At 52.8% G+C, this 26,783-nt stretch overlaps 1 protein-coding gene across 9 annotated transcripts in view; it reads right to left on the reverse strand.

Moving 5' to 3' along the window:
* CASZ1 (castor zinc finger 1) overlaps nt 1-26,783 on the reverse strand; it is a 198,344-nt gene that overhangs the window by 65,741 nt on the left and 105,820 nt on the right. For 2 of the 9 annotated variants that reach the window (XM_014259238.2, XM_014259235.2), the window contains exon 1: nt 20,774-20,903. The exons of 6 other annotated variants lie outside the window; for them this stretch is intronic. In XM_014259238.2, the coding sequence (XP_014114713.2) occupies nt 20,774-20,822 (49 nt within the window). In that variant the 5' untranslated portion in view covers nt 20,823-20,903. Of the gene's footprint in view, nt 1-20,773; nt 20,904-26,783 lie in introns of those variants that run through there. One more of the 9 variants, XM_088066621.1, reaches the window with a different exon arrangement.

Here is a 26,783-nt window from a genome sequence, read left to right on the forward strand (position 1 = left end):
ATGTCCCTGGACTGGGATGTTCGACTGCTAAGTGAGCACACACTAACTCATGCCCAGTTTCTTCTTGCTGCAGGTCTCTCTTTAAGAGCTAAAGGCAAAAAGAAGCAGATGGAGCTGAGCAAGGGAATCCAGGTAGGTGTGAGTCCGGAGAAGCCTCTCCCCAGCATCATCACAGTCTGGAGTCAGAGTGCCCCACCTGTTCTGTGCAAGCTGAGCTCCCGGCAGGACACCAGGATAGCTGCTTGGCAGGGACATGGGCTGAAACAAAGGGCCTAATTTAAGTATTTTTATAACTCGATGCTTGTGACAGTGGGTTTAGCAGTTGCCAGCCATCTGGAATAAAGAATTACAGCCACCTCCCCTAATCCTATATTGCCTAAACCCTAAAGCTGGTTATGGTGCAAGGATGAGGCAGCAGGTTGGGAGGAGATAGTCATGGGAAGGTGGGGGTGGAGAAGGGACCGCAGGAAAATTGTCAAACTTACTTATTTTTCCTGCAAGGTGCTGGGTGGCCCCAGATATGTCAGAAGTATTTTTGCTAAGAATCAAGAGAAGACAGAATGAACAAAAACAGGGGAGAGGGGAGACGACGAGTCTTCCATGACCACACAGTCGCATGCACCACACACACACACGCACACACACAGAGGCTTACTGGCCTGCGCAGGGCTGTCAGGTAAATTAGATCTGAAAGCTGACAATTTCTGACCATATTTCCTTGATTATTTCAAACAAATGCACACCAGCCGCTGTAAGGAGATTAAAGTGACATAAACGTCCCGAGTGGGAGGAGGGAGGGCAGAGAATTCAGGTCACCCCCATCCGTCCCCCATTTGACAGCCGCTATATCGCTATCCAATCCAATAAAAAAATCCCCCCCTTTTGCTTTAATTAATTTTACAGCTAGCTTGCTTAATTACTTTCAATCAAAATCCTCCTGCCATCGCAAAATTAGAGATGGTTGAGCTCCATTAGCCTAAATTCTTCATTTCCATATAGAAAGAGGCTCCCTCGGCAAAGCCAACAGGGCTCCCTCCTATCCTAGCTGCCATCGGACAGATGCCTGTCTCTCCCAGTTCCTTGGGAGAAGGTGGGCAGGATACACTCTTGTTCCCACCTTCCCCTTACATAGAGCATCTCCTTGGGAGCCCTGGACATGGGAGGCCTCTTTGTTCACACCAAAGACCACAAGAGGCGAGGACAGCCTGCCCTCCTGGCCCTTCTGTGGCCGTGCTGGAACAAGCTTTGCCACGGCTGCGTGAGGGAGCTGGATGGCCCAGCGCTTCTGCTGCGCTCCCAGCACTGGGGACAGGATCTGGAAGGGACACTGCTCCCACTTCAGCTGCTTTGAGCACTGCCACTGTCACCCCACACATGTGTGAAGGCATCACTGACCTGAGGTGATCTTGCTGGACACATGGAAAGCACTTTGACAGGACACGGGGCAGATGATTTGCCTGCTGTGGGTTCGGTACCTCCCTTTGGAGCTTCTGGCATTATGGGCCACAGACCTGTGACATTCCTGCAGCTTCCAGGCATCAGCAGTACCCCTCTCCTGCCAAAAAATCCTGAACTGTCTCATTGTGGGGACAACGGAACCTCCTCTGAAGCACAGGGAGTGGCAGCAATAAGCTGCACGGCACTGTAGAGGAGACAAGAGGAGACTGCATGGAGAGGATGGATGCAGGAAGAAACCCTGGAAGGAGCTGAACACTCTGGGAGCACAGGAGAACCAGCTCCTCTCAAAGGACTACAGGAACTGGAATTATCCAGACCATTCCATGCTTTCCTCCCATTTTCTCCCATCTCCAATGGTCTTCTCCTTTGCCACATACCCAAACTAATTGCAGAGCAATGGTTCAACTGGAGTTTTACCTTCACTCAGTACTCTGTGCCCTGGGGGGCAGTCAGTGGAGCCCAGCCCCTGCTCCCTCCTCCTGGCACCTGCCCAGGCCACATGTACATGTAACCTGGAGCTGCAGCAAGGTCACACCAGCACCCCAGTCTCTGCACTTCCCCACCCTTCAGAAAGCTCACGGGGATTCATAGGCTCAATTCCCCCCTAGCTCCAGGGGGAAGAAGTCAAACCCTTCTTCTTTAGAACAAAATGACAAAGAGACAAACACAGACCTATTTTGTTTATAAGCTTAAAACTGAATCCAATGGCGCATCTACCTGGGGATTTTAGATTAAATGGTTTAAGAAACTCAAATAGGCTTTTTAATCCGGTCAAATAAAAAGAGCCCCAAAGAAGCAAAGAATTCACCCTGCTGAGCCTCACACCTATGCAGACAGCCAGGCTTGAATGGCTTTCTTGCTCTGCCACTCCTCCCCACCCTGGCATGGGACAGAATGTATTTGCCAAAATCTTGAAGCTTAGGGTACACCCTGTTCAGGGCTTGTGAAGACTTCACTTTCCCACGGACAACCCACTTTTATCACACTGTATAACACCTTCTTCAGCCTTTCTGTGTCCTCCTATGCTTACGCTGTTCAGCTGGGCCCTTCTAACACCTGGCAATGCGAGTGCAGTGCCAGCCCTGGTTACATCACCAGTGCCAGCCAAAAGCAATCCAAGAGGCAACACCAAAACCCCTGATCTCCATTTAACACACACATATAGGCACTGTTTTTCATATGCAATACACTCCTGAATGCTTCACAAGAGAAGACGAGGACCCATGTGCTCTTGAGATGCAGTGGGGACCAGCAGGGTCTGCCAAGGGATGCAGCAGCCGGACAGTCAGCCCAGGTCTGATGGATGGAGACCAACCCTACACAGCCTTGGGGAGCCTGATGAACATCTGGAGCTGAATCCTGACAGAAAACAGGATGCAAAGGGGCTCTATTCTCTGCTGGATAACCACCTCAGGACTTCCAGCCTCCAGTATCACATCTCACCAACTCTCCAACAGAAATGGTCCCCTCTCCCCCACTGCTGCTGTTTCACTCCGGAAACGCTCAGAACCAGCCTTCCCCTGAACATGCTCTGCAATAAAATTCCCGACTTGTGTCTCGCCTGCCCCAATGCTCAGAGCAGCCAGGACAATAGAACAGAGAGGCCCTAAATCCACCAGACTCACCCTAAATAGCAATGGCCCATAATTTTGCCTGACATTCAGGAGCTTGTTATTCTTTCCCCTCGTCGCCTGGCTGGAGCTGTTCAGACCCATCAGTGTTATCCTATGCATTAAATGGGAAAAAAACCAACTCAACAACAACCCAGAGAGTTTCCAAGCCTGCCCAATGAGGGCTGAAGGGGCAGTGTCCACAGCTGAGCTGGCAGTGGGAGAACAGGAGCGATCAATGCTTCAAACCCAGACCCATCCATTCTGCAGGGGAACAGCATGAGTGGGTCTTGCAGAGACCCCCAGCAGAAACAAACACCCTCTTCTCTGCTTCCACCCCTACCAAGGAAACTGTAATCTCTCCCAGCCCTTCCAGTCTCCCACCTGGTGCCTGGGAAGGCTGCTGCCCACCCCTCCCCATCACCTGGCAGCAGGGAGCTTTAACCACAACAGTTTGGGGTTTGGTTTTTTTGTTTTTTTTTTTTTTCAGGCTGTCTCCAGCTGATTAAGGACCTGCAACAGGATGTAGGGATTACAGCAAAACCTGGCTGCAGATCAGCTGGGGCACAGAGCCAAAGGAGAGAGCGAGGATTGCCCCCAGCCTGGCTGCCAAACCGGCACTCGTCCTGCTGGGAGGCCGCAAGGGCTGGAGCTCTGTGCTGGAACCAGGCCCCTGCCCTCACTGCCTCTGCTGAGGAATGGCCTGCAGCCCACACTGGCAAACGTGCCCACATGGAGGGCGGGGCCGTGAGGACATGGGATTTGTGGCTTACAGGGCTCTCTGGAGAGAGGAAAATCCCTACGGCCTTGTTCTTTGTGCCCTCACCTCAGGCCAAACAGAAGTGTGGGGGGACAGGTGCACCCCTGCCTCCTGATCTGAGCAGCAGGAGCAGCCTGAGCTGGAGGTGCCTCGTGATTCCCTGCTATCTCTGCCAGAGTCCGCACCACGGTGAGCTTCTAGTGGGTATCCTGTAGTAACACACCGCAAAATACTCTGTGCTGAGTTTTTAATCCAGGAAGAAGTGATCAGGGAAAGCAATAATCTCAGTTGGCACAGGGAGCACAGCAGGATCTTGCTTCTGGGGAAGCATCAAGAGCAGAATTAGCTTCAAGGAAACTCTGGGGCTTTTTTTTTTCCCTTCTGCTAACACTGATCCCTGCCTGGACCAGCAGCAGCAGCAGCAGCTCCCAGCATCTTTCTAAAGTGCCTGTCACTGCAATATCCAACTGCTGATATCCCCTAGGGGACATCCCCCCAAGCCTGAATTTTCCACATCCCTCTTAGATTGGAGCAAGAGGGACAGCAGCAGTGGGAGCAGCCCTCATGCTCTGACCTGAAGCTGTTAGCCTCGAGCCTTGTTTTAATCAGGTCTGGCAGAGCTGCTGCCTCGCTTCTCAGCCTGCCACCTCAGAGGGATAATTTGCCAGCACCTTCTCGGAGAGCTCTGTGGAAATGCTTTCCAGAGCTGGAGTATGCCTCTTCTTCATGGCCAAACCCTCTGAGCTTCATGCTGGCACATCTCCCTCTCCTAGTGACCCCCAGGCTCTGTCTGTGTAAAGGAGATCATGAAAATGCCAGGACTTGGTCCTCTTTTCCAAGCACTACCTGGCAAGACATGGCAGTAAGAGGGGGAAGCTGCATGAAGCAGCAGGAGGAGGTGGAAATTTGTCTGGCAGCAGCAGCACAGAGACTTCTTAGTGCTGCCCACCAGACTCATTGTAGCAGAGAAACTCTGGAGTCAGCTCCTGCCAAGCTGGGGCTGCGGGGGAAAGCAGGAGTTGATATTGCAGGCAGAGACCACTGGGACACCACTGAAAGCTGCTAAATATGACCAGGTTAGCACTTTAGTCTTTAATGGCAGGTCACCATTAATAAACCCAGGGCCTTAGGGTGCAGTACAGAGCCTCCCTCCCCCCCTCCCCAAAATACTCATTTCATTAACTTCTCTGTGCGTGGCGCTCAGCACCTGCCAGAGGCTGGGCAGCCGGGAGAGCTAGCAAGGGTTAAGGATATCTTATGGCAGAGCTAGCTGCTCCTCAGACAGGATGGAGCAAGACAAGCCTGCAGAGCATCCCTCTCCTCCCCAGTGCTCCCCTCTGCATCTCGTTCCCCCAGTTCATGCTGGAGACGAGCCCACAGCTTTTGGTCCCACACAGACAGGGCAGCCTGGGAAAGCTCTGAGTGGGGAACCACTGTCCCAAGCCCATGGCCAAGGGGCTGAGTGCTGCCAAAGGACAGCCAGAAACATGGCCCTGAACCCCAACTCCAGAACCCTCTGGCCTTCAGGAAGTCACTTCCCATTACCCTTGCTCTCCCCATCTCTGGAAAGATGTCAACAGCCCCGATGGCCATAGCAGGGAAGGACAGAGGGGAAGACACACTAGTTGAATAAAGACTCTGGGCAAACAGTAAAGGCCAAGTACTGCTTTTGGGGAACCTGGAATGACCCATGGCATTGCCCCAGCGTACAAAAGGGCCGTTGCAAAAAGTAAGGAGCAGAGAGGGGCCAGGGGAGCCAGCACAGGGTGGAACTACTCTGTCTCCACACATGCCCCACATTCCCTGCAGCCTCACAGATGCTCCGACAGAGACCTCTGGTCCCAGGGCTGCAGAGGACAGATGACAAGGTGAGTGGCAAGCGGGAGGACACAGCTTTGCTCCACCTGCTTCCACTATGACACCAACCATTTCCCAGAGGGATGGTGGGACGGAAGGAGGAACAAATATATGTTCCAGCTGCCAAAAATCCCATCCTGAGTCTCTATTGATCTGCCCTACTTGGCAACTGAAGCTGCAGCGACCGTCTGTGGTGCTTGATCAATAAGACCTGGGCAGACAGGGAGGGAGAGGCCCTTTTATGGGAAAGCAGTTCTTTATGGGGAAGTATTTTGATTTTTAGAATGAATGCAGAGTCAAGGAAGAGGAAATACTGGGACTGAAGCTGCAGTTTAGCTTGAACTCACTTCAAATACCTGCTGAGCCCTTTACACTGAGGACCTGGAGACCTCCTGCCCATAGGAGCTGCCTCAGCCTCTGTCCTCTCTGTCCAGCCAGGAGAGCCTCTCGCCCACCCTGGGTGCTCTCAGTGCAGAGGTGTCAGCTGTAGCGATGGACAAGCACATCCCTGATGCACAGCACAGAGCCTGTGCCTGGTGATTCTCCAGGAGCTCCCTACAGATCTTCCCCAGGGACCTGGGGAGAGGCAGAGATTCTGCAGCCATGTGAGAAGGAATTGCTGTGCTGCTCAAAGAGCCTCTGGAGATACCTCAAGTCCCCAGGAGGCACTTTGTGATGACTTCTGCAGTGTGGCTCTCATTGAAGCCAGCCAGACGGGAAGGTCTTGGCCTTGGTGCAACAGCGTGGCTAATCCAGCAGAGAGGACGGGCTCTGATGGGCTTGCCCACACCATTCCACCCAGTGGAAGCATCATGTGCTGAGCCAGGCAGGGCATGGACCAGGGAGTCAATGATCACCATTGACCCCTGTTATCCTTCTGTGCCTGGAGAGCCCTTCCTTACGCTCTTATGTTCAGGTCATGTAGCTGGGCCATAACTACTGCGTTCTGCTGAGCCCCGGAGAGCAGGTGACCTCTCACCTGCCACGGAGAGGAGAGCCCTGTGTTTGACTGCTCTGGTCACTCTGGCATTTTGCTAATTTTGTGCCCATAACACCACCAGGACAAGGCAGAAGAAGAGAAAATGTTTTTTTCTAATAGAGAGGGTTGGGTAGGGCCAACTCCAGCGGCAGAAGTGCCCCATTTCCAAAGCCAAGAGCGAGTGGCAGCTCGTCAGCTCCAATTAGAGCTGGCTGCAAGGGGGACGGTGCATTGGGTGTCACCTCCAAATGCCCTTTGGATAGATTGGGGGTGGGGAGAGAATCTGCAGTTGTTCCAGCCTTTCTTGCTCAGCAGAACAACTGTTGCAGTCCTTTTAGTACAAACCCAGCAACTGTTCCCAAAAGCTCAGCCTCCTCAGCTCCTGTCCTTAAAAAAACCCCACCAAACAATCTCCAAAATGACGGCTTCTGAGTCAGGGCAAAAATGTTATTAACAAAAACATCACTCAGGGTTGGGACACCTGCTCCCTGACAAGCAACTGGCCTGGCTGCCCATGGTTAGAGTATTACATCAGACCCCAAAAAGAGAAAGGAAAGGGAGGGAGAAGGGGAGAGAGTGGAAAAGAACAGACAGAGGGAGGATGACAGCAGAAGGGAGTAACAAAGACAAAGAAGAGCAGGAGAGGGGAAGCACAGAAAGAAAAGAGCAAGTGCGAGCGTATGTGAGAGACAGAGCAGGAGAGAGTGGGAGCGTGGGGGGGAGCAGGGAAGTGTGCGGGAAGTGGCAGTGTGTGTGCAATAAAGAGTGGGAGTGCGTATGTGTGAGAGACTGCCAGAGTGTGCATATGGCAGAGACCGCAGCTAAGAGGAGGAAGAGAAGAGCAAGGAAGGGTGAATGATGCCATGAAAAGCAAAAAATCTTGGAAAAGTGTAGCAAGAAAATAGGGAGGAAGAGAGAAACAAAAGCTAGAGTGAAGGACATTGAACAAATTAGTCTGGTGAAGCAAGAGAGCAAAGATAAGAGCGGGGAGGGAGGGATGGGAAATGGAGGTGGGGGCACTTAGGATGGGACAGAGCCAGGGTGAGGATAAAGAAGAGAAAGGAAAGGGAGAAGAGGACCGAAGAGAATAGAGGAATAAAAGAAACAAACAGGGGTGAGGGAGAGAAAGATGTCTATTAAAAACCTCAGTGCATAACACAAAATGTCAGGGTTTATAGCTTCATTCTTGGCATTGCTGGTACTGAGAACCCCACACAGAAATGTCACTGCTTGTCATGTTTAATCACCTGCTATTTGTTAACACCTTCACTGCAAGGAGGCTGCCCCTCACCCCTTGCAGGCTGTCCTTTTAGAGAATGAGCTGTGAAAACATGCCTCTCTGCCTTGCAGTTCTCACAGGACGGTTTCAGCTGCACCCTGTGCTGGGCAGGGGAGGCCGGGCAGGGCCAGCACTCCAGGCTTGGCTGTTTGACTTCCAGATGGGGCTTTTGGCAGAGGGCAGGGCTTCTGCAGGAGCAGGTAAACACATCAGGGAGCAGAAGAATAGGACACAGGATGCTCTGGGGAGTGTGGGATGGTGCTGGGAGGAGAGGGAGCAGGTGAGTGAGCTGGGTTTGGAGGGACAGTGATAGGACTCTTCTCCTCTTCACCGAAGAGTAAGAGACGGGAGCGAGAGGGGAAGGCTCAGCTCATAAAACCAAGGTGCACAGGGGCTGGGAAGAGCAGGGCACAGGGTTTCTCCTGCTGAAACAACCCTTATGCTCCCATCCCACTCATGTCCCCTGCGGAACACATACAAATAAAATCCCTGAAATCCATGCAAGTCTAGAATTCTCCGATCTGTTTGCTAGAGCAGCAACTGTCACATAAAAGCAAACATCCAAAGCTATTAAATGTACAGTTACAGTTCCTTACTCTGGCATCTGCGCTGGTGAATTTGTTCCAGTTCCTCCCAAAGCTGTGGACTGATGGTTTTCCCCTATGTCAGACACTCGTGTCCCCACTGTCTGCACCTCCCACCCAGCCACATACTGTCTGTCTGACATCACATTGCACTGCTAGAGAAATTATTTTGAGGTCATCACTAGACAAGACTTTTCCCTAATATTTCACACACTCCAACTGGAAAGAAATCAAAAAATGCTGCCCTCCTTACAAGTAGAGCTCTCCCATACCAGCAGTGAAGATGAAAATCTTACTCTATAATTTTCAGGCTTATGGAAAGAAACCAATCCCCCACCTAAATGAACTAAAATTTAAAGATATGTATATGAGGACCATTAGTGCAGCTATCCAGGTTTAACCAAAGAATGGTGATCAGCCCTGTTTCAACACAAATGAGAGCTCTGCTTCAGCACAGTCCTTGCCCCACACTCTGAACTGCTTATGCCAGTGTGCAGTGGTTTGGAAGTGCTGATGCCACTGAAGTCAGACTTGCCCTCTTGAAAATGAAGATAATTTGGGGAGTCAAAGAAATGACAACAGAATGAACTGTAAGGGGGGTCCATGTGCATTTACACTTTTTTTCATGTATTCAAACAACAAAAAAAGTAGCAGAAGCCACTGGTTCCCTGAAGAGCTGGGTGCCCAGGTCCCTCCATGGAAATGGCACCAAAGCCAAGGACTGCAGGACCGAGGGGCTTCCTGGAGCTGGTGTCATCCAGATGCTAAGGGCATCCTGGAGGAACACAAACCTGCAGAAACTTGGTGCTCAATCTCTCTCCAATCCTTACAACACAATTTAAAATTCCACTTCAGGTCCTCCAGGACTAGATGTGGGACTGAAGTAAAACCCATCAAGCCCAAACCAGACAGTTCTGGAAAGTCAAGCTCCAGAGCATGCTTGGACCACACACCTTGGTCTCTGGTAGTAACAGCAGGGTGTTTCCTCTCAAATTTTATTCCTTGCAACAGTGTTTTGTTGGTCTTTTCTGACTGACATCCTCAATAGCTGTCAAAAGCAAGTGTCTCCATCTCAATCTCACACACCTGAGGACCTCACAACAAAGGAGGTTGGAAAACCTCCCACACTGCTGCTCCTGTCTGCTCCTGCACTGCAGGACAGAGGCTTTGCTCCACCCAGCTCGTTCTCCAGATACCCACAGCCCCTCCAAAAAATTCCACAATTAAATTGAAGCCCAGTTTCTCTGCCCAAAGACAACTGGGCTGACACATTTGTACAGCCAGTGACCACTGCCTCCTGCACAGGGAGGGCTCAGCCCAAAACCTGAGAAGAGTGGGTTCTGCCCCTGTTCCAAAGGGCCCGCACAAGCTCCAGGAGCCACCCCAAGTCCTATTCTGGGAATGGGAACAGTACACAGAAGGCCCTCCTACTGGCCTTTTGCCAAGGATAAAATTCACCCTTCTGAACACACGCCAAGATGATCTAAAGTGACTACTGACTTTTGTTGCCCAACTCGAGTCACCTTAAATGGGCCTATTTTTCAAAGTGTCAGTGCTCAACACAACTTAGAATCGGGCTCTTTAAGATGCCTAATATGACAGGTCCAGTCACTGCTGTAACAAGAAAGACCATTATTCCTTTCTTGTGTGACTTCTTCCAGTCTGGCCAGGCCTTTTATCTTTTTTCCTCTCCCCTCCCTTCTCCTTGTTCTTTTCTTTTTCAGCTTTTTATGAATTTCTGTCAGCTTTCCTCCCTCTCCCCCCACTCAAGGTCATGCAGCTCATTTCCACGTTGAACATTTACTCAGCAAGCCAGGTCCTTTCACAGGCTCTCACCACAAATATGCTTTCTGATAAAGTCTGGAGAAAAGAAACTGTAAAACCCAAAACAATGTCAGAAATAAATAAAAAATCCCACCAGGGCAAAACGGGGCTGTGACAGGGCAGACTCTTTCAGCAGACAGAGCTAGCCGGTAAAGCACCCCATTTCACTGCAGTTCTGTGACTATTTTCTTGCTCTCCTTTATAGTTTGCTTTTCTGAATATTTCTGTTTTGTTGTCAGTGCTGAGCCACCTATATGAGTGGGGCTGTTATATTTAACCTCTTTTCATCCACAATGAAACTCACCCTTATTCACAGCTCAGAACCCTCCCAGCCCGTGGGCACCTGCTCCTTCATGGCAGCAACCTGCCACCTCAAACCCAACATCTCATCATCTAAGGTCCAATGCTGCTTGGCCTCCACGGCCACTGAGAAATTACAGGGAAAAGTAACTTTTCTGGCTTTTGCCAGTCAGGCCATGGTTTTACACCCAGGAGTACATCCACCACGAAATTTCCCAAAGTAAGAGAGGCCACCATCTCCTTGCTGGCCGAGTCAGTTTTGGGATAACAAGCATGTAGTATCAAAAGGCTCCCACCTCCCAAGAGCCCTGAGGGGTTCCCTGAGGATCACTGCCTGGAGGAAAGTGAGCTGAAAACAGTTCTCTTCTTTCTCTTGAGACACCAGGGCTCTGACTTCTTCTCGTTTGAGTTGCTGCTTTAGGTTTCTTCATTTTGCTGCTTTCCTTTTAGGAGCCCACAATGAAAAGCCAGAAACCAGGGGATTCCTCCTAGCAGGAGAGAGCTAATTCCCAACGATGCTGCCTGCCCTGCACAGCTCTCCCCTGATTTCCACCTATAGCCTAAAAGGCATCCCCCACTGTTCCCAGGTGAGCAGCTCCCACCCACTCCCCAGCCCACAGTCACTGCGGGCAGTGGCTACTGTGGAGCAGACCTGGATATCCCATTTCCATGGCATCTGACCTTCTCCTGGAGGCTGCAGAAATATGGCCTTCCATAAACAGGTATTTCTACCTAGGAAAGCCTCACCAGTGTCACAGTACTCTAGGGTGCTGGCTCAGGTGGCTGGCTGGGACTACCTCAGTGCAGCATGTGAACAGTCAGTTCTGCTTCAGGAACTGTGCAGGGCCACAGCTCTACAGGGGAGCAGCACAGCTGGCACCAGCAAGAGCAGGTACCTTGGCAGGTGCCATGGTAGAGCTGTTACAGTGACAAATATTTGGGTCCACCAGAATGAATCAGAAAGTTAAACATTTTGCCAGACAGTCACAGCCCTGAAAGAAATTACACAAAAAATACACTCTAATTTTGAGTGTTTCTCTGCCTTAGCAGCACAGAAATGGGGAGAGCAGTACACTGGTGGCAGTGTCATTGTCCTGAGCGTCAGCACACTCCAGCAGAGCAGGGTAGAACGCTGTGGGATGCTGTAGGACATTTTGTTGGCTGTCAGGCCCCTGCAGAGGTTGGGCACTGAGCTGGGTGTCACCACACTGTGCACAGGCTCCTGTGACCCTTCTGTCTCCCTGGCATGGCCCGTCTCATCTCACTGAGTGCTGCTCGCCCTCCCTCCCTCCCAGTGCGCACATGGCTTTAATGTTTTTATTACCTGTTTGACTCGCTGCCTTATTGCTTCTCCTCTTAATGGGGCTGTAACCGTGGAAACGAGGAATAAACGGCCACCAGAAAATGAGATGATTAAACAGGTCACCCTGGCAAAACAAACTCCGTGCTCACACAGCCCAGGCTGTGTGTGCAGTTTCTGCCCAGGGAAATGCAGGTGGGAGAGCATGGAAGGGCTGGACCAGGCTTCTGGAACAAGCGCACCAGTGAGAGGTGCCTCCTCACAGAAGTGTGGTCTCTGCCCAGGACGAACGGTGCCGTGAGCTTCCCAGCAAAGACACGCAGAAAATGGCAAGGTTTGCTGAGGGAAAATGGAAGACAGCGAGGACAAGACACATTCATGTAACTGGGGAAAAATAGCAACTATGAAGAGTATAAATAGGCTGGACTGAAAACAAAACACAAGTCAGAGACAAGCTGTATCCTTGGTTGTCCCTGTCTCTGGCATTACCCCTGCCTGCCTCGTGGCAGCTCCCAGGGGAGCACAGAGGCTCTTCTGCCTGCAGTTCTCCAGGTCCCTGGGGCACAGCTCTGTGTCTCTGCTGAATGGCCAAGCTGCACTGCTGCTGCCCTGGCAAAGGCACGACACTATCCAGTTAAGCATGGCCAGGACCACCAGGAATGGAGGCTCTCATGCAGAACAAACTTGGCTTTCCCAGAGCCAGCTGCAGCCACTGTGCTCAGATGTCCTCTTCTGAAGCCATGTGGCTGGGAGGAAAGGGACAGGACCATGAGAGCCAGGAGGAAATGACCACAGCCTGCGTGGGTGCCCAGGCCCGAGCAGGTCACCTCCACCACAGCCTCCTCATGCTGGGGAGTGATGGTTGGTCCACACCAGCAAGACAAGGAGAAGGTGGGGGGGTCCGTGTGTTTCCATGCCCCACTGGGTGCTAACATCTGAATGAAATCCCTCAGTCAAAGCTGAGAGGTTCAGACCAAATGAGTTTCAAACCAGAATGTTGTTTGTTGAATACAAAAATAAAACCCCAAAATATGCACACCACAATCAGAAAAGCACAATCACAAACCAACATTTAAAGTAGCGAGGATCCTGCCAGAATCCCCATCCTGTCCCAACCTGTCCAAACCCAGACTCACTGGGTGCTGGCAGTCTGGGAAGAGCAGACTTGCTCCACCAAGAGCAACAAATTCAGCAGAAGAAACTGGAACGGCAAAGCTTGGCGAGGTAGAGATGTGAGACAACTGCTTGAAGCACACAAGCAAGTGGTTGTTCTTTCTTTCAAAAAAACCAGCAGGTGGTTTATGAAAAGAGCCCTATTCTTTAGGGTAATTTGAGCCATATTTCATTGTTTGATAGAAAAATCCTAATATTCATGACCTCGTTTAACTGGAAGAAGTTTGCTCATCTGAATATCAGCGCACAGACAAATGGGAAAATGAAAAATAGAGTAAGACAATGGAAGGTGGGGGGGGGGAAGGAAAGGGAAAGCAAGACAGAATCAACGACAGAATGGAAGTCCAGGAGAGTGACAAAGAGTGACAGGTCTGTGGGAATATGGAAAGGAAGGAGGACATAAAGGAAAGCTATTTAGTAAGAAAAGTTAAATAGTGCAGCATAAAAAATGGCTGAGAAAAGCAGAGTGAGTGACAGAAAACACAGCAAAAGCAAGCAAAGGAGCTTTCCCCTAAAGTTTCCAAGTGCATGGATCAAATTTGCAGAACTGGGATTCTTGTCTTACTGAGTTTCAGTTAAAAATATTCATATGCAATTGAGAAGAAAAATCAGACCCCCTTTCCCCAGCCTGTTCCCCCACCCTCTTCCAATCCAGTCCTCCTCTGCTAACATCTGCTGCCTGCCTTCGGGACATGCAGATGGTAATTACTCCAGGAGCAGCTTCCTCTCCTTTCCCTGCTTGCAGAGGGCCACTTGGAAGAGAGCTTCGAGCCATGGAAAGATACCACACACACACCTTCACGCCACATGGCCAGGAGAAGGGCATGTGGAGCCAGGACCGTGCCCAGAGAACTTGATAGCACAGGGGTGGGAGGTGGGTGGGTGAAAAGATGAAGACATTTGTCTACAACACGCACCACAAAAAATCCACCTGGCCCAAAGACGGGGGGCCTGAAGAGAAGCTGCCTTGAGATGTGGAACTGCTCGTGCTCTCCCAGACAGGGGAAGGGGTGCTGGAGGAGAGGTGTGCTGGGGAAGCACAGGCAGCAGGAGGAGGGGGAGGAGGAAGGCTGCCCTGGGCGAGGCAGTGCAGGGAGTGGATTCATACAAGCATGGAGCTGGCAAACACCAGGCAGAGAGGTGGAGCTGCTTTAATGAGAAGATGCTTCTATGACTCAGGCCTCAAAGGGATTGGTACTTTATTATTTTATTTTTCCATAATAAATTACGCCCTGGGATGCCAGGTCCTGCCGGGTTTTTCTGGAAATACCAGACAAAAGCTGGTGTTGCTACCTGGCTTTTGACAGTTTCCCATGTATGGAAGCTGAAAGTTCCTGGTTCTTCCTCTCCTCAGCCCTGGCCCATCCAGTTTTGGGAGCAGGGCTGACACCACAGCAGCATTCCAACAGAACAGCCCAGCTGGAGCTCTTCCCCTCCCAGCCCAGGTCCTGGAGAGGACCCCTTGCAGGTCCATGACAACCCACCCTGGACCCACGGCTGCTGGGATGCCAAATGTGCCATGGGCAGGCGGGCGTAGGAGCTCCCAGGAAGCTCCCGGAAAGTGGGAGCGGGCTCAGCTCTCCCACACCCCAGGCACCCCACCCCAGCTGGAGGGAGGAGCGCTCCTACCCGACCCCCGCACCCATCCATGGACAGCAGCCAGGCCTCATTCACTTATCTCCATCCCTGAGCACCCAGCCCTGGCTCTGGGCTGCACAAGGGAAGATGATTATGCCGACTTTATAGATTAGGAGTTATTCATCCTACACCAAATCCTCAGACTCTGCCATGTCTCACAGACCTGTTCTGGAGCTCTTTGTTAGATTCAGGCTGAACTTGGCCCTAGTTCAGCTCAGAAACGTGTCTAACAAAAATCCCCTGTACAGCCGCCGGTCTGAGGCTGTAGACCATGCTGACGCCAAGGCCATCATTCTCCCCAGCAGCAGAACACTGGGAGTTTCATTGCAGAGTGGTGGGAGCACAGAGACACCCAACACACAGGGCAGAGACCATACTGTCTTTTCTTTCTGCCAAGATTCACTCATGGCAGTGATGATGAAAGTGCACAGAACCAGAGTGTTCATCATGGCAATGTCTTGAGAGAGCAACCTGGGGAACACGAAGTTCAGCACACCACCAACACGTGAGCGTCTGGGAGCGTGGAGGTGGGTGAGTGTCTGGGGCAGACATGCATGTTCAGGACAGGGTGACGGGAATGTAGGTGTTGGGTGTGGGGAACATCTCCAGAAATGCACCACCAGAGCTTGGTGTTTTTACTGATTTCACAAGAGAGACACTGCTAAAATGTCACCTCTCCGAAGCAAAACAGGAGCGTGTTGGTGAATCATCATTTCACACCCCAAAACCAGGAAAGCTCCCTAGTGAGCCACCAAATCTTCAGGGGATTGTCATAAAATGCACCCAGTGACCTTAGCCTTCCCGTCCTTTTCCCATGTATCTCCTGTTCTCCACCCATTGCTTTCTCTTGCCAGTCTACACGGGTTGTTCAGCTTTTATTCCAAGCATGAAACTGCCTTAGGACTGGAAGCTTTAAGCAGTTTCCCAGCCTCCAGAAATTTTCTGGTTTTGTTTCTTCATAGCAGAGCAAACAATTGCTTTGGTACCTAGCCACCACACCTAACTCCCAAATGCAACAAGAACTTGGAATTCTTTGGGAAACTTATACAAGAACATATTTCACATGAGTGAAATGTGTGTTTTTTGTTCACTGTAACTATTTCTTCATGAAGGAACTTGAAAAACTTTTATTTTCTGGAATCACCACATGAAGAAAGATGGAAAATGCCTTGAGAAAGAGATGAAGACTGGTGCCAGGTTAACACACTGGAAAGAGGTTTTGACAGCTGGAGTCAGCTCTACAGATGGGCAACAAGGGGCTCCACAGTTTGGGTGAAGGAAAAGCATCACCATCCCTCTCCTAAACAGACTCTGCTCTGCAGATAAAGCCTGTGCTTACATGGAACAACAGTATAGACCCTCACCTGTGATCACCACTATTGCCTGTTCCAGCCAGCAGCTCCTGCTAGGGACCAAGAGCCCACCCACAAGAGCTGCACAAAGGACATGAAGCCCCAGGGTACCAATCCCAGCTGTAGCCCTGCTCTGTGACCATCTGTTAGCCCAAAGATGGGCCCCATCCAGAGAAGCTTTGTGTAGTCCCTGGGCTTTGCCCATCCAGGGACTGCCCTGTCACCCTGCCACATCCACCCTCTCGCAGCACCACGGTGACCTGGCCCAGCCCTTCACCCACCTGTGCCCCTCCAGCACCTGAGCACTGTGCGCCTACACCCTCAAGCCAGTCCTGGCTGCAGTTCCAGCCTGTAGATCACTGGTCAAGAAGGAATGGGGATTAGAAACCAGCAAGCTTTTCTTCTGCCACCAATTTCTGCCTCCACCTCCCCTGCAAGCCCTTGGAAACAGGGAGCAACAAGGTCCTGGTCCAAGGGGCTGTCCATCCTTGAAATGGATTTTACCTGTCTCTGAAAGCTGTCTCCATCTCTCACCCCCCATAGCTTTCTCCCTAGGGAAATCAGCCTAAAAGGGGCTAATGGAACAATGTCCCTCTCTCCCCCCCTCTCATTTTCTCTCTTTTTTTTTATTAGCATTTGTGGAATTTATTCCCAAACTCTCCTAATCTTTCGTACACAACCATTTGATTTGCATAACCCAGCCCCCTCTCATAAAAACTGGCTGCTAGTTTAATTAAAAAATGTAAATTTGCTGTCATCTCGGGGCCTAGTGAATTAGGACGACATCGGCATTTTTTATTGCTGAAGACGTCCAAATTGATCCAGTCCGCATGGAACCGGAGGGGAGGAGACGGGGCCGCGTGGGACTTTTGGCTGGAGGTTCTGCCCCTCCCCTGCTTCCAGCCAAGCTTCCTCTGCCCCCTCTTTGCTTTGCAAAGTGCAGCTGAGGACGAGGACATTGGTTCTCCCAAACCTCAGCTGGATCGGCTAGCACGGCCTCTGCAATGTCAGCACTTCTGGGAGCTGAGCCCTGGGTGGCACCTGAGCTCTCTAAACCTTGGGAACGGCTGCATCTTCAAACCCTCGGAGGAGGGAAGGAGCCCAGCTGGAGGTGGGAGATGCAGCACAGCTGATGCTTATCTTCACCTACTAGAGGACTTTTCATTACTTCCCAGACACTTTCAACCAACTTTTCAGAGGGTGCATGAACTGTAGGCTGCACAGCAGCCCAGGGGTACGATTTGATGTCAGAGGGAGAGTCAAAGTAGCCACAATGGCTCTCACTGTGAGGACAGCCAAGTGCAAAAGGTGGGACAGAAAAGGCTGTATAAGCAAAGCCCTGAGATAAATTCCAAGCTCAGAAAGTACTTTCCAATTGCAGGAAAGAGTACTCTGGGTAGAAGCATAAACAGTTCAGGAAAACAGAAGGAGAAACTGATGATATGGAAACTACGAATATCTGATCCCCTCCAGTTGAGGTATCTGTAACATTCCCAGCCAGTTTCAGTACAAACTGGGACTGTGTGTCTCAGAGCAGAATGGTGCAGTACCTGCACATATCAGCAGACCCCACTGTCAGTGGCAGACCTGGTTTAGAAGGACTCATAAGACCCAGCAGATGGAGTACAGGTGAGGAAATAGGAGTTTATCTCAGAGATCAACTTTCCAGTCCTTCTGTGAGTTATCTCTCTATAGTGCCAAAGCAGTAGCAACACTCCTATGGACTTCATGCAGCTTTGAAGCACGTTCTCCAAGTAAAAGCGGGGAGCTGCTTATTCCATGATGGGAAGGTTAATCCCCACCCTTCCCTCAGTAGGCTTAAACCCTTGAATGCTTTCCACCCAACAAGTATCTCATAGAACCACTGGAAAGGGACATGAACACCCAAACCAACTGCCTGGGAGCCTTTTGCAAAGCATGAGCTCAGGAATGATACCAACCTTGACTGAACCAATGTCCCCTAAAAAATCTGGTCAAAAAAGAAAAAAAAGTTGTCACCAGCCCAAAGAAGGTGTTTCTATTCACTGGGTGTTTCAAACAAGAGCAGTGATTTGACAAAGACACAAAATGACCCTTTGAGTAGGAAACTGAGTATTCGTCCACCCATTTACCATAGGTGTCTTGTTCCTCATTCTGAGGTCAGTTCCTGTATCTCATACCCAGGATAACTACACTGGGGAACAGTCTCCCAAAGGAAGTGACCAGTACCCAGTCAGTCAAGGTATTTAAAAGCAGACTCCAGAAAGTCACATGTAGGGAACAGCTTGCCACATTCCTGCACAGATGGACTCAGTCCACAAATTCGTTTCAGCCCTTAGCCATTATTAACACTTCTGGCCCTAGAAGGTCCATGCAAGGATTGACTGAGCTGAGAAAGCCCTCAGCAAGAGCAGGCTGTCAGACCCCACATGCCGAGTCCCTCTGGGAAAGAAGCCCCTCAGGACTTGCCTCTGCCAGCTGGCAGCTCGTATGAGCAGCCCTCGGGCACTGCCTCTGGAGAGTCACCGCCCGAGGGCTTGGAGAGGATTCAAGAGGCAGTGACTGAGGGAGATAAGCTGGCTCAAGTAGATAAGGGTTAGAGGTGGTGATTATGGAGCAGGTCTTTGCCCCAAGATCATGACAAGACGGGTTCACCCACACACAGACCGTAATGCTGACTTCAAGAGATCTCTCCTATCCTCATTTCCATGGCTTCCTGCGGCCCCGGGCTCCCATGCCGGAGACCAGAACTCCCGTGCTACCTGGGCTGAGCACCCACAACACTTCCGAGGCGAAGGAGGGTCCCTTTGTGGGGAGGGGAAGGCGTCGGCCGGGCAGCCCCGATCCGGGGAGCCCCCCGGGGCAGGGGCAGGGCTGCGGCCGGCAGAGGGCACTGCAGGGTCAGGGCACAGCCCTGCCCGCCGGGGCCACCCCGGCCCCAGAGGCCGGGCAGCTGCCACAGCTCCTCCAGATGGAGAGCGGGCTAAATCACTGTTTATTGCTCTTTAAAGCATTTGCCCTCCTGCAGTTTCACCACATCCTTAACTCCTGGGCTGCCCACGCAGCATCCCAGCTTCTTGATCTAGAAGGGAGTCAGCCGCACGCCCACGGCTGGACCCGAGCAGAGCCGGCACGTCGCGCTCGCAGGTGGAAGTGGCTCTGGAGCCACTCAGTTCCTGATATCAATGGCAGAAATAAGTAAATAAATGGAACAAACGACAACAAAATTATCGTCTCACAATATCAGAGTACATAGTTCAGGCCCAGTCAATCATCAACCAGTTTATTACCATCTTATTCCTTTTTTTTTTTTTAAAAAAAACGACACACACACATACACTGGCAGTAATTACCTGGACCATGGCACACTGCCAGCACAGGCCTATCTGGCTCACTGCCATCATTTGGTTTTTAAATGGCAACGAATGGTTTACACCATTTTGGAGGGGCAGGTATCGTTGTGTTAGCTGGTACAGGGCCATGGTGGTGGGACCTGGTCCCAAAGAGGGAGGTAACATCACCCAAGGGATTGACTCCTACTAAACTCCAAATTTGCACATTTTCTCAAATCTAAAGGAGACTCTGATCCAGATGGTCCAAGGACTGGAAAACGCACCAAAACTTTGAGCCCCACAGCTCCTGGTTGCAATCACACTCCAGGCCTAACAGAGACCCGTCCATCATCACACCCAGCAGGGCCACCAGCCCAACCCAGCCCAGCACCAGGCCAGAACTTACTTCCCTTCCTGATATCTTATCAAAAACCAGTGGACAAGCCACAAAAAGCTACAATCAAAAACACACCCAACCCCAATACTAGGGCCTGTAATCTAAAACCAAAACATTGCCCCAGCCTGGCCACCTTTCCTCCTCCCTGCATGATGTGAAAGGGTGGGGGAGGTCTCATACACCTCACATGGAAGGACAAAAACAAACCCATCCCAGATATGCCCAGGATGAAAAAAAAACCCAACAAAAAACAACTCATTAAATGTAATAAGCAGCCTCTTCATCTGACACTGCCTTGTCCCAAATAAATTAAATTCCTTTTCATTTAGGCAGTACAGGAACCTGACAAGCAACCTTTACCACCGACACGCCAGAGCTCAGGAGGGGAAAAAAATGAAAGAGAAAACAACCCACACAACTTACAACAAATACAAAGGCAGAATCATTTCAAAACCCCCATAAACTTCCCCTCCGCATCCTCTGACGGCCAGCCCGCTCCTCGCCCCGCTGCCCCGGCCCGCGGGGGCCGCGCTGCCGGAAAGGACCGGCGGAGGGAGCAGAGCCCCCGGCTCACCTCGGCGGGGCCGGGAGAGCGGGACTGAAGCGGCGGCGGGCGCGGGAGCAACTTCCGTAAAACAAGTGAAAGAAGCAAAGTGAAAGAGGCGGCGAGCCCCCCGCAGCACCGCACCTGGTGCCGCCCCCGCGCCCCGCTCCGCCCGGCCCGCAGCTCTGCACCGCGACCGGCCAACAAAAGTTTCGGCGCGGCGGCGGCGCCGCGTCCGGAGAGATCGCGCTGCCCGCAGCGCCGGCCCCCGGAGCAGCGGCCGGGGCAGACAGCGCTCCGCTCCGCTCCGCCCGGCGCGGGGGCATCGGCACCAGCGGCCGCACCGACCGGGGGCTCCGCCGAGAGGCGGGCAGGGGGCAGGAAAAGGACAATTGTGCTGTACTTACCATAGTCGGAGAGACGAAAGCCGAATTCACTTAAATAATCAACTTTCATAATACTTAATTAATACCTAATTGCAGCTGATTGCTCCCGAATAACAAGTTGTTTAAAGCACTGATGTCATTGCCGTGCCGGTCCTCCCCGAGTCACTTTGGCAGCGGGGCCGGGGGCGGGCGCGCCGCCGCTGGGGGCGGTGACTGGCGGCCGAAGGAGCCGCCCCTTGCCGGGCCTGCCGCCGGGGGCAGGTGCGGGGCCGGGCCGGGCCGGGCCGGGCTGGGTCGGGTCGGGTCGGGTCGGGGGGCAGCGGCGGGGTTACCTCGGGCGGAGCCGGAGCGCGGCCCCCGCGGCGGTCCCGGCCGGGCGGGGAACAGAGCGGGGCTGCCCCGCACTCAGGGCCGCCCGCCGGCACCAGCCTGGCCCCGCTGGCACCGCTGCGGCCGCGGCGCGGGCTCCTCCGGGAGCGCCGGGGACGGAGCAAACCGCGAGGGGACGGGGGGTGTGCGGGGCCGGACGAGCAGCAGCGGTGCCCCGGGTACCGGGCACGGCAGGAGCCGCGGGCAGGGCTGCGGAGGGTTGCCCCGGTACCGCCGTCCCACCCGGGCGGGTCCGGGCTCGGCCGTGCGGTGCGGAGCGTGTACCGAGGAGGACTGGAGCGCCCGGGGCACTGGTGGCCGCCACCTGCGGGTGTCACAACCCTGCACGCACCTTGCCCAATGGCCCTCGGGAAGATCACGCCGCTCTAACCCTGAACGCCGGGCCCACGGGAGGCGTGGGGAAGGGGGCCCTTTTGCAGTGAATTTCCTCATTTTTTGTGGCTTTATTTTCCTAAGTAGCAAAGAATGCGAGGGAGGTTCTGAGAGGCGTGTTGGGTAAACACAGATATAAGCCTCTTTCTTTAAAACAAACGAGCAGATTATTTACCTGATTAAATAGGTATTTTGAGCAGGTTGTAGGCTGTTTTTGTGAACACACCACATTTGGCTCCAGGATTTTGGCAGAGCTGGGCTCCTCACCGGGGCTCACACGGAGCTGCCTATGGACTTAGCAGCTCTTAAATCCTTTTTATAAGCAGAACTTAATGTGCTTCCCAAAGGAGGCCAGCATCATTACCCCACTAGGGATGGAGAAACTGAGGCACTAGTGAGGGAAGTGACTCGCCAGAAGTGGCCGGACAGGTTAGTCACAGGGCTGGAAGGAGCCCAGGTGCGTTTGGCTCCGTGCACCAGGATGTGCTGCACCCAGATAGTGTCCTGAGCCCAGGGACGCAACATGAACTGCAGCTCATCGCCTGAGCAGTGCTGCATTTGCATGGGCAAAAATGCGCAGGCAGCGAAGCAGGCCAGAGGGCAGGGAGAGGGAAGAGGAGAGGGGAGTAATTTGTGGAAACCACAAATATTCTGGCTTCTGTCAGAAAAAAATCTAAACAAAGTCTAATGAAGCAGAGCCACCCAGGGACCTTCCAAGCCAGAAGCACGTGGGGACAGCAGTGTCAGGCAGGAGGCAAGTGTGCCCTGCCTGGGGGCTGCCCAGCCAAGCAGCACTCCTGAACAGAGCCCTGTACTGGTACAGTCAGTTATCAGTCAATATCAGCATTGTCCCGACTTCCCCAATCACTAGTTTCTAACCACACCATCAGCTCCAATCAGCACTGTCACCCAGTGCTGCCTGTAAAATCCTGCCTGTCTGCACTTCACTCGGCCCCAACGCAGACACCAGCCCATTATCCTCAACAGAACTTGCCCTGGTCCCTACACCTGAGTCAGGCACTACAACACCTGCCAAGCAATGTCCCACCCTGTGAAGTAAGGGACAGAACCAGAATTGTTTGTGTAGGCTCTGTAATAGCGCAGTTTGGACTCAACACTTCCAGGTTTGAGTTTGCTGACAGGTCCTGTAAGTTCACTGCACTTTATGTCAGATGTCTTCATTTTTGCTTCTCCTGTGAACTTAGTATTTTCAAGGAGTGGGAGCTCTGCTCAGCACCACTGTCCCCTGAGAGAGTGGGCCCCAGCTCTATCTCCAACCCCTCACAAAGAGGAACACACTTTGTAACGCAGATATGTCACTACACATACACAGCCCCACAGACCCTCTGAACATACCTGTTCTACGTGCACCAAGCTGAGCACGTTCACACATCAGTATACAAATGTTCCCCACCCCTCCCATCCCAGCATGCACACGCAACATGCATATGCCCTCCACAAAGAAAATGATACTCTGTGCTCACTGACATTCAAATACACACATATCCATACACCGCGACACACATGAATGCACATACACAACCTAAACACACCTGGAGGATCCCCTCCGCAGACTTCCCACTGTCCCTCCCACTCCTCCTTGCAGGAACAACTTGCCAAGGTGTTTTTTCAGGTGAAATCCACGCCCTGCAGCTGACGCAATGGCAAGGCCTGATTTCCTATCTCAGCGATCTCCTGTCACAGGATCAGGTTTTATTTCCCCATACTCCCTCCTTTGCCTCTTACCCAAGGAAAGTTGGTTCTTCCCTCTCTCAAGAGCTCTGAAGCTTTCTGCTCCTGTGCTCCCCTTGAGGGTAGCACGTCCCCTCCTTCTCTTATCCCTCCAGGGTATGGATCCACTCTGAGGAAAAGCTGCATTTGACCCTGCTCCTGGACCCCCTGCTCTCCAGGAGTGCTCACGGGAAGGCAGCACCCCTCACCCTGCTCTGAACTGTGCAATGGTGAGAGCCATCTCATCTGCTCCAGCCACATCTGCCCTTCTGTGGCAGGTGAAGAGATCTCTCTGTGTCCCTTTCCACCCTCCCAGGGGCATCAGGAGCTCTTGGTAATTAATGTTTGCCAGGTGCTCAGAGATCCTCAGATGAAAAGTGCAATGGGAGGGGGAAGGATGATTAATTTATTATTATTACAGTTTAATGCTTTCCCCGCAGACAGTGTGCCAGGGCTGAGCAGGGGGTGAGTCACACTGAGATGTGGGACATCCCCCTTTTTGTGTCTCTTCTACTTTGTTTTTTATGATTAGCCCATTTTCCTCCCTTCTTAGCTGGAGCTGGCCGGGGGCTGGGACTGTGCTCTGGATTCATGTGGGATCAGGGCGCTGGCTCTCAGATTGCAGGTTGGAGATCTGGCAGTGCTGTGCCCCTCCTCCTGCTCCTGCTTGGGGAGTCTATTAGGCAAATGCTCTTGCCCTATTTCTGTAATTTTGTTTGATTTCTGTTTCATCAAGGGAGGTGCCCACAGGCCTCAGGGCCTGGGCGGCAGGAGCAGACAATCCATACTTCCTTTCCCTTTCCTTCTCTTCCCCTCCTTCCTTCTCGATTCAGTTTCAGTCACATTATTGACACGTGGCTCCCAGAACCCCTTGCCAAAGCAGCTGTGCTAAGTCTCAGCGTGCTGGGGAGGGCTCTGCTGGGAGCAATTTGGTCATTTACTGTTCCTTTGGCCTTACTCAAACAGTTTGACACCAGGTCCCCAGCATGTGGCTACTGCTTTTCCAGGCACTCCACAGCTTCCAGCATCTGCTGGAAGCCAATGCTGCTCCTCTCTTGACCACTGCCCAGAGGGAATAACTGTACTGGGAACAGGCCATACAGCACTAAATGCACACCACATATGCTCCACAGGGGCCCAGGAAGATTTGGGGAGAAGGAGTGGCAGGGGTTTGAACGCACTAACAATTAGTTACAATTTACTGCAGCAATTAAAAGTGCAGCCTGGGGATTTCAGGATGAAATGATGAGGTAAGGGCACAGTAGTACCCAGGCGGCATGTCCAACAGGGAAGGAAGGTAGCTGGCACTCACAAGAAGATGCTCTGCTTGCAAAACCATCCTGAACCATCCTGAACCCCAGAAAGCCCCTGAGCCCGGGCTTGGCAAAGCAGGCAGCTGGGATGGGAAACTGCTGCCCAAGGATGGGTCCCAGACTGGGCAAGACCTATTCCTGCAGTGCATGGGGCAAGCACAAAACGAAATGGTGATTTCTGTCTAGAGGATCAGCAAGCCAGCTTATGTTCCTGCAGAGACATGCTTGGATGCGAATGAAAACACGAGCACATGATGTGCACACACACACTCACATGTAAATGCACAAACACAGGAAGCCCTGTGCATGGTCCTGCAGCACCCAGGACAGGGCTGGATTGTCATGGATGCTTTAGCAGAGACTGTCCTGCTCTGGACAGTCTGTGGAAGGCCTGATGACACCAGAGATGTCAACGGGCACTGCATAAAGAGGAGTTGCTACCCCACTTCACAGGGCAATGACTTGCTCCCCCGGCAACTCTGTCCTGACACGGGCTGGGCAGATTGGTAAAGGCTCCCAACGTGCAGCCCAGCAAGTAACAGAGATGAGGCAGGCCAAGAGGCTGGACTTTACAGGACTCTGACACTGTGGAGTAGAGCTGGTCTCCATAAATTCACTCTGGATTTGATGTGGCTTGGGCAGGGCAAGAGGAGAAAAGAGGGAAGCCAGAGGGAACTTGGCACATTGTCTGCTCTGCTCTACCTGCCCCATCACAGGCAGAGGCCCTGTCACCCCTGCTCCCATGCGGGGCCCTGAGGCAGGTACAGAGCACTGTCAGGGACTGTCCCCAATGGGGCAGTCACTCATTGCACTTCATTAGATGTGACAATGAGGGAGATGATGGAGGAGGTAAGAAATGGGCAGCAGAACCAGGACTGCACACAGTGGGGACTGACTGTCTTTCCTCCTCTGGGATGTGACAGCAGGATCCTCAGCAGAGCACAGGGAGGGAAGGCAAAGCGTCCCCTCATACGCAAGCTGCTGGTGGGCGCGTTCCGAGAGCTGCCCGAGATGCAGTGTCCGTGTGTCTGCGTGGGCTGGCCCTGCTTGTGCAACGGAGCTGCCCGAGCCTCAACGCAGCTGACACAGGGGATGTGCCAGCGTCCATGCGAGAGGCTCTGAGCCAGGTGGGGACGTGCCTGGAGGGGAGCTGTGTGCCCAGCACAGGATCTGTGTGCTGCCCAGGGACACAGGGTGCCCAGCACAGGATCTGTGTGCTGCCCAGGGACACAAGGAGCTGTGTGCCCAGCACAGGATCCGTGTGCTGCCCAGGGACACAGGGTGCCCAGCACAGGATCTGTGTGCTGCCCAGGGACACAAGGAGCTGTGTGCCCAGCACAGGATCCGTGTGCTGCCCAGGGACACAAGGAGCTGTGTGCCCAGCACAGGATCTGTGTGCTGCCCAGGGACACAAGGAGCTGTGTGCCCAGCACAGGATCTGTGTGCTGCCCAGGGACACAGGGTGCCCAGCACAGGATCTGTGTGCTGCCCAGGGACACAAGGAGCTGTGTGCCCAGCACAGGATCTGTGTGCTGCCCAGGGACACAAGGAGCTGTGTGCCCAGCACAGGATCTGTGTGCTGCCCAGGGACACAAGGAGCTGTGTGCCCAGCACAGGATCCGTGTGCTGCCCAGGGACACAAGGAGCTGTGTGCCCAGCACAGGATCCGTGTGCTGCCCAGGGACACTGGGAGCTGTGTGCCCAGCACAGGATCTGTGTGCTGCCCAGGGACACAGGGAGCTGTGTGCCCAGCACAGGATCCGTGTGCTGCCCAGGGACACAGGGTGCCCAGCACAGGATCCGTGTGCTGCCCAGGGACACAGGGTGCCCAGCTCAGGATCCGTGTGCTGCCCAGGGACACAGGGAGCTGTGTGCCCAGCACAGGATCTGTGTGCTGCCCAGGGACACAGGGAGCTGTGTGCCCAGCACAGGATCCGTGTGCTGCCCAGGGACACAGGGAGCTGTGTGCCCAGCACAGGATCCGTGTGCTGCCCAGGGACACAGGGTGCCCAGCACAGGATCCGTGTGCTGCCCAGGGACACAGGGTGCCCAGCTCAGGATCCGTGTGCTGCCCAGGGACACAGGGAGCTGTGTGCCCAGCACAGGATCCGTGTGCTGCCCAGGGACACAGGGAGCTGTGTGCCCAGCACAGGATCCGTGTGCTGCCCAGGGACACAGGGAGCTGTGTGCCCAGCACAGGATCTGTGTGCTGCCCAGGGACACAG

This window comes from Pseudopodoces humilis, chromosome 24 (assembly GCF_049639895.1).
Source record: "Pseudopodoces humilis isolate 2021_Gansu_Grassland_sample_001 chromosome 24, ASM4963989v1, whole genome shotgun sequence".
Classification (NCBI taxonomy): domain Eukaryota; kingdom Metazoa; phylum Chordata; class Aves; order Passeriformes; family Paridae; genus Pseudopodoces; species Pseudopodoces humilis.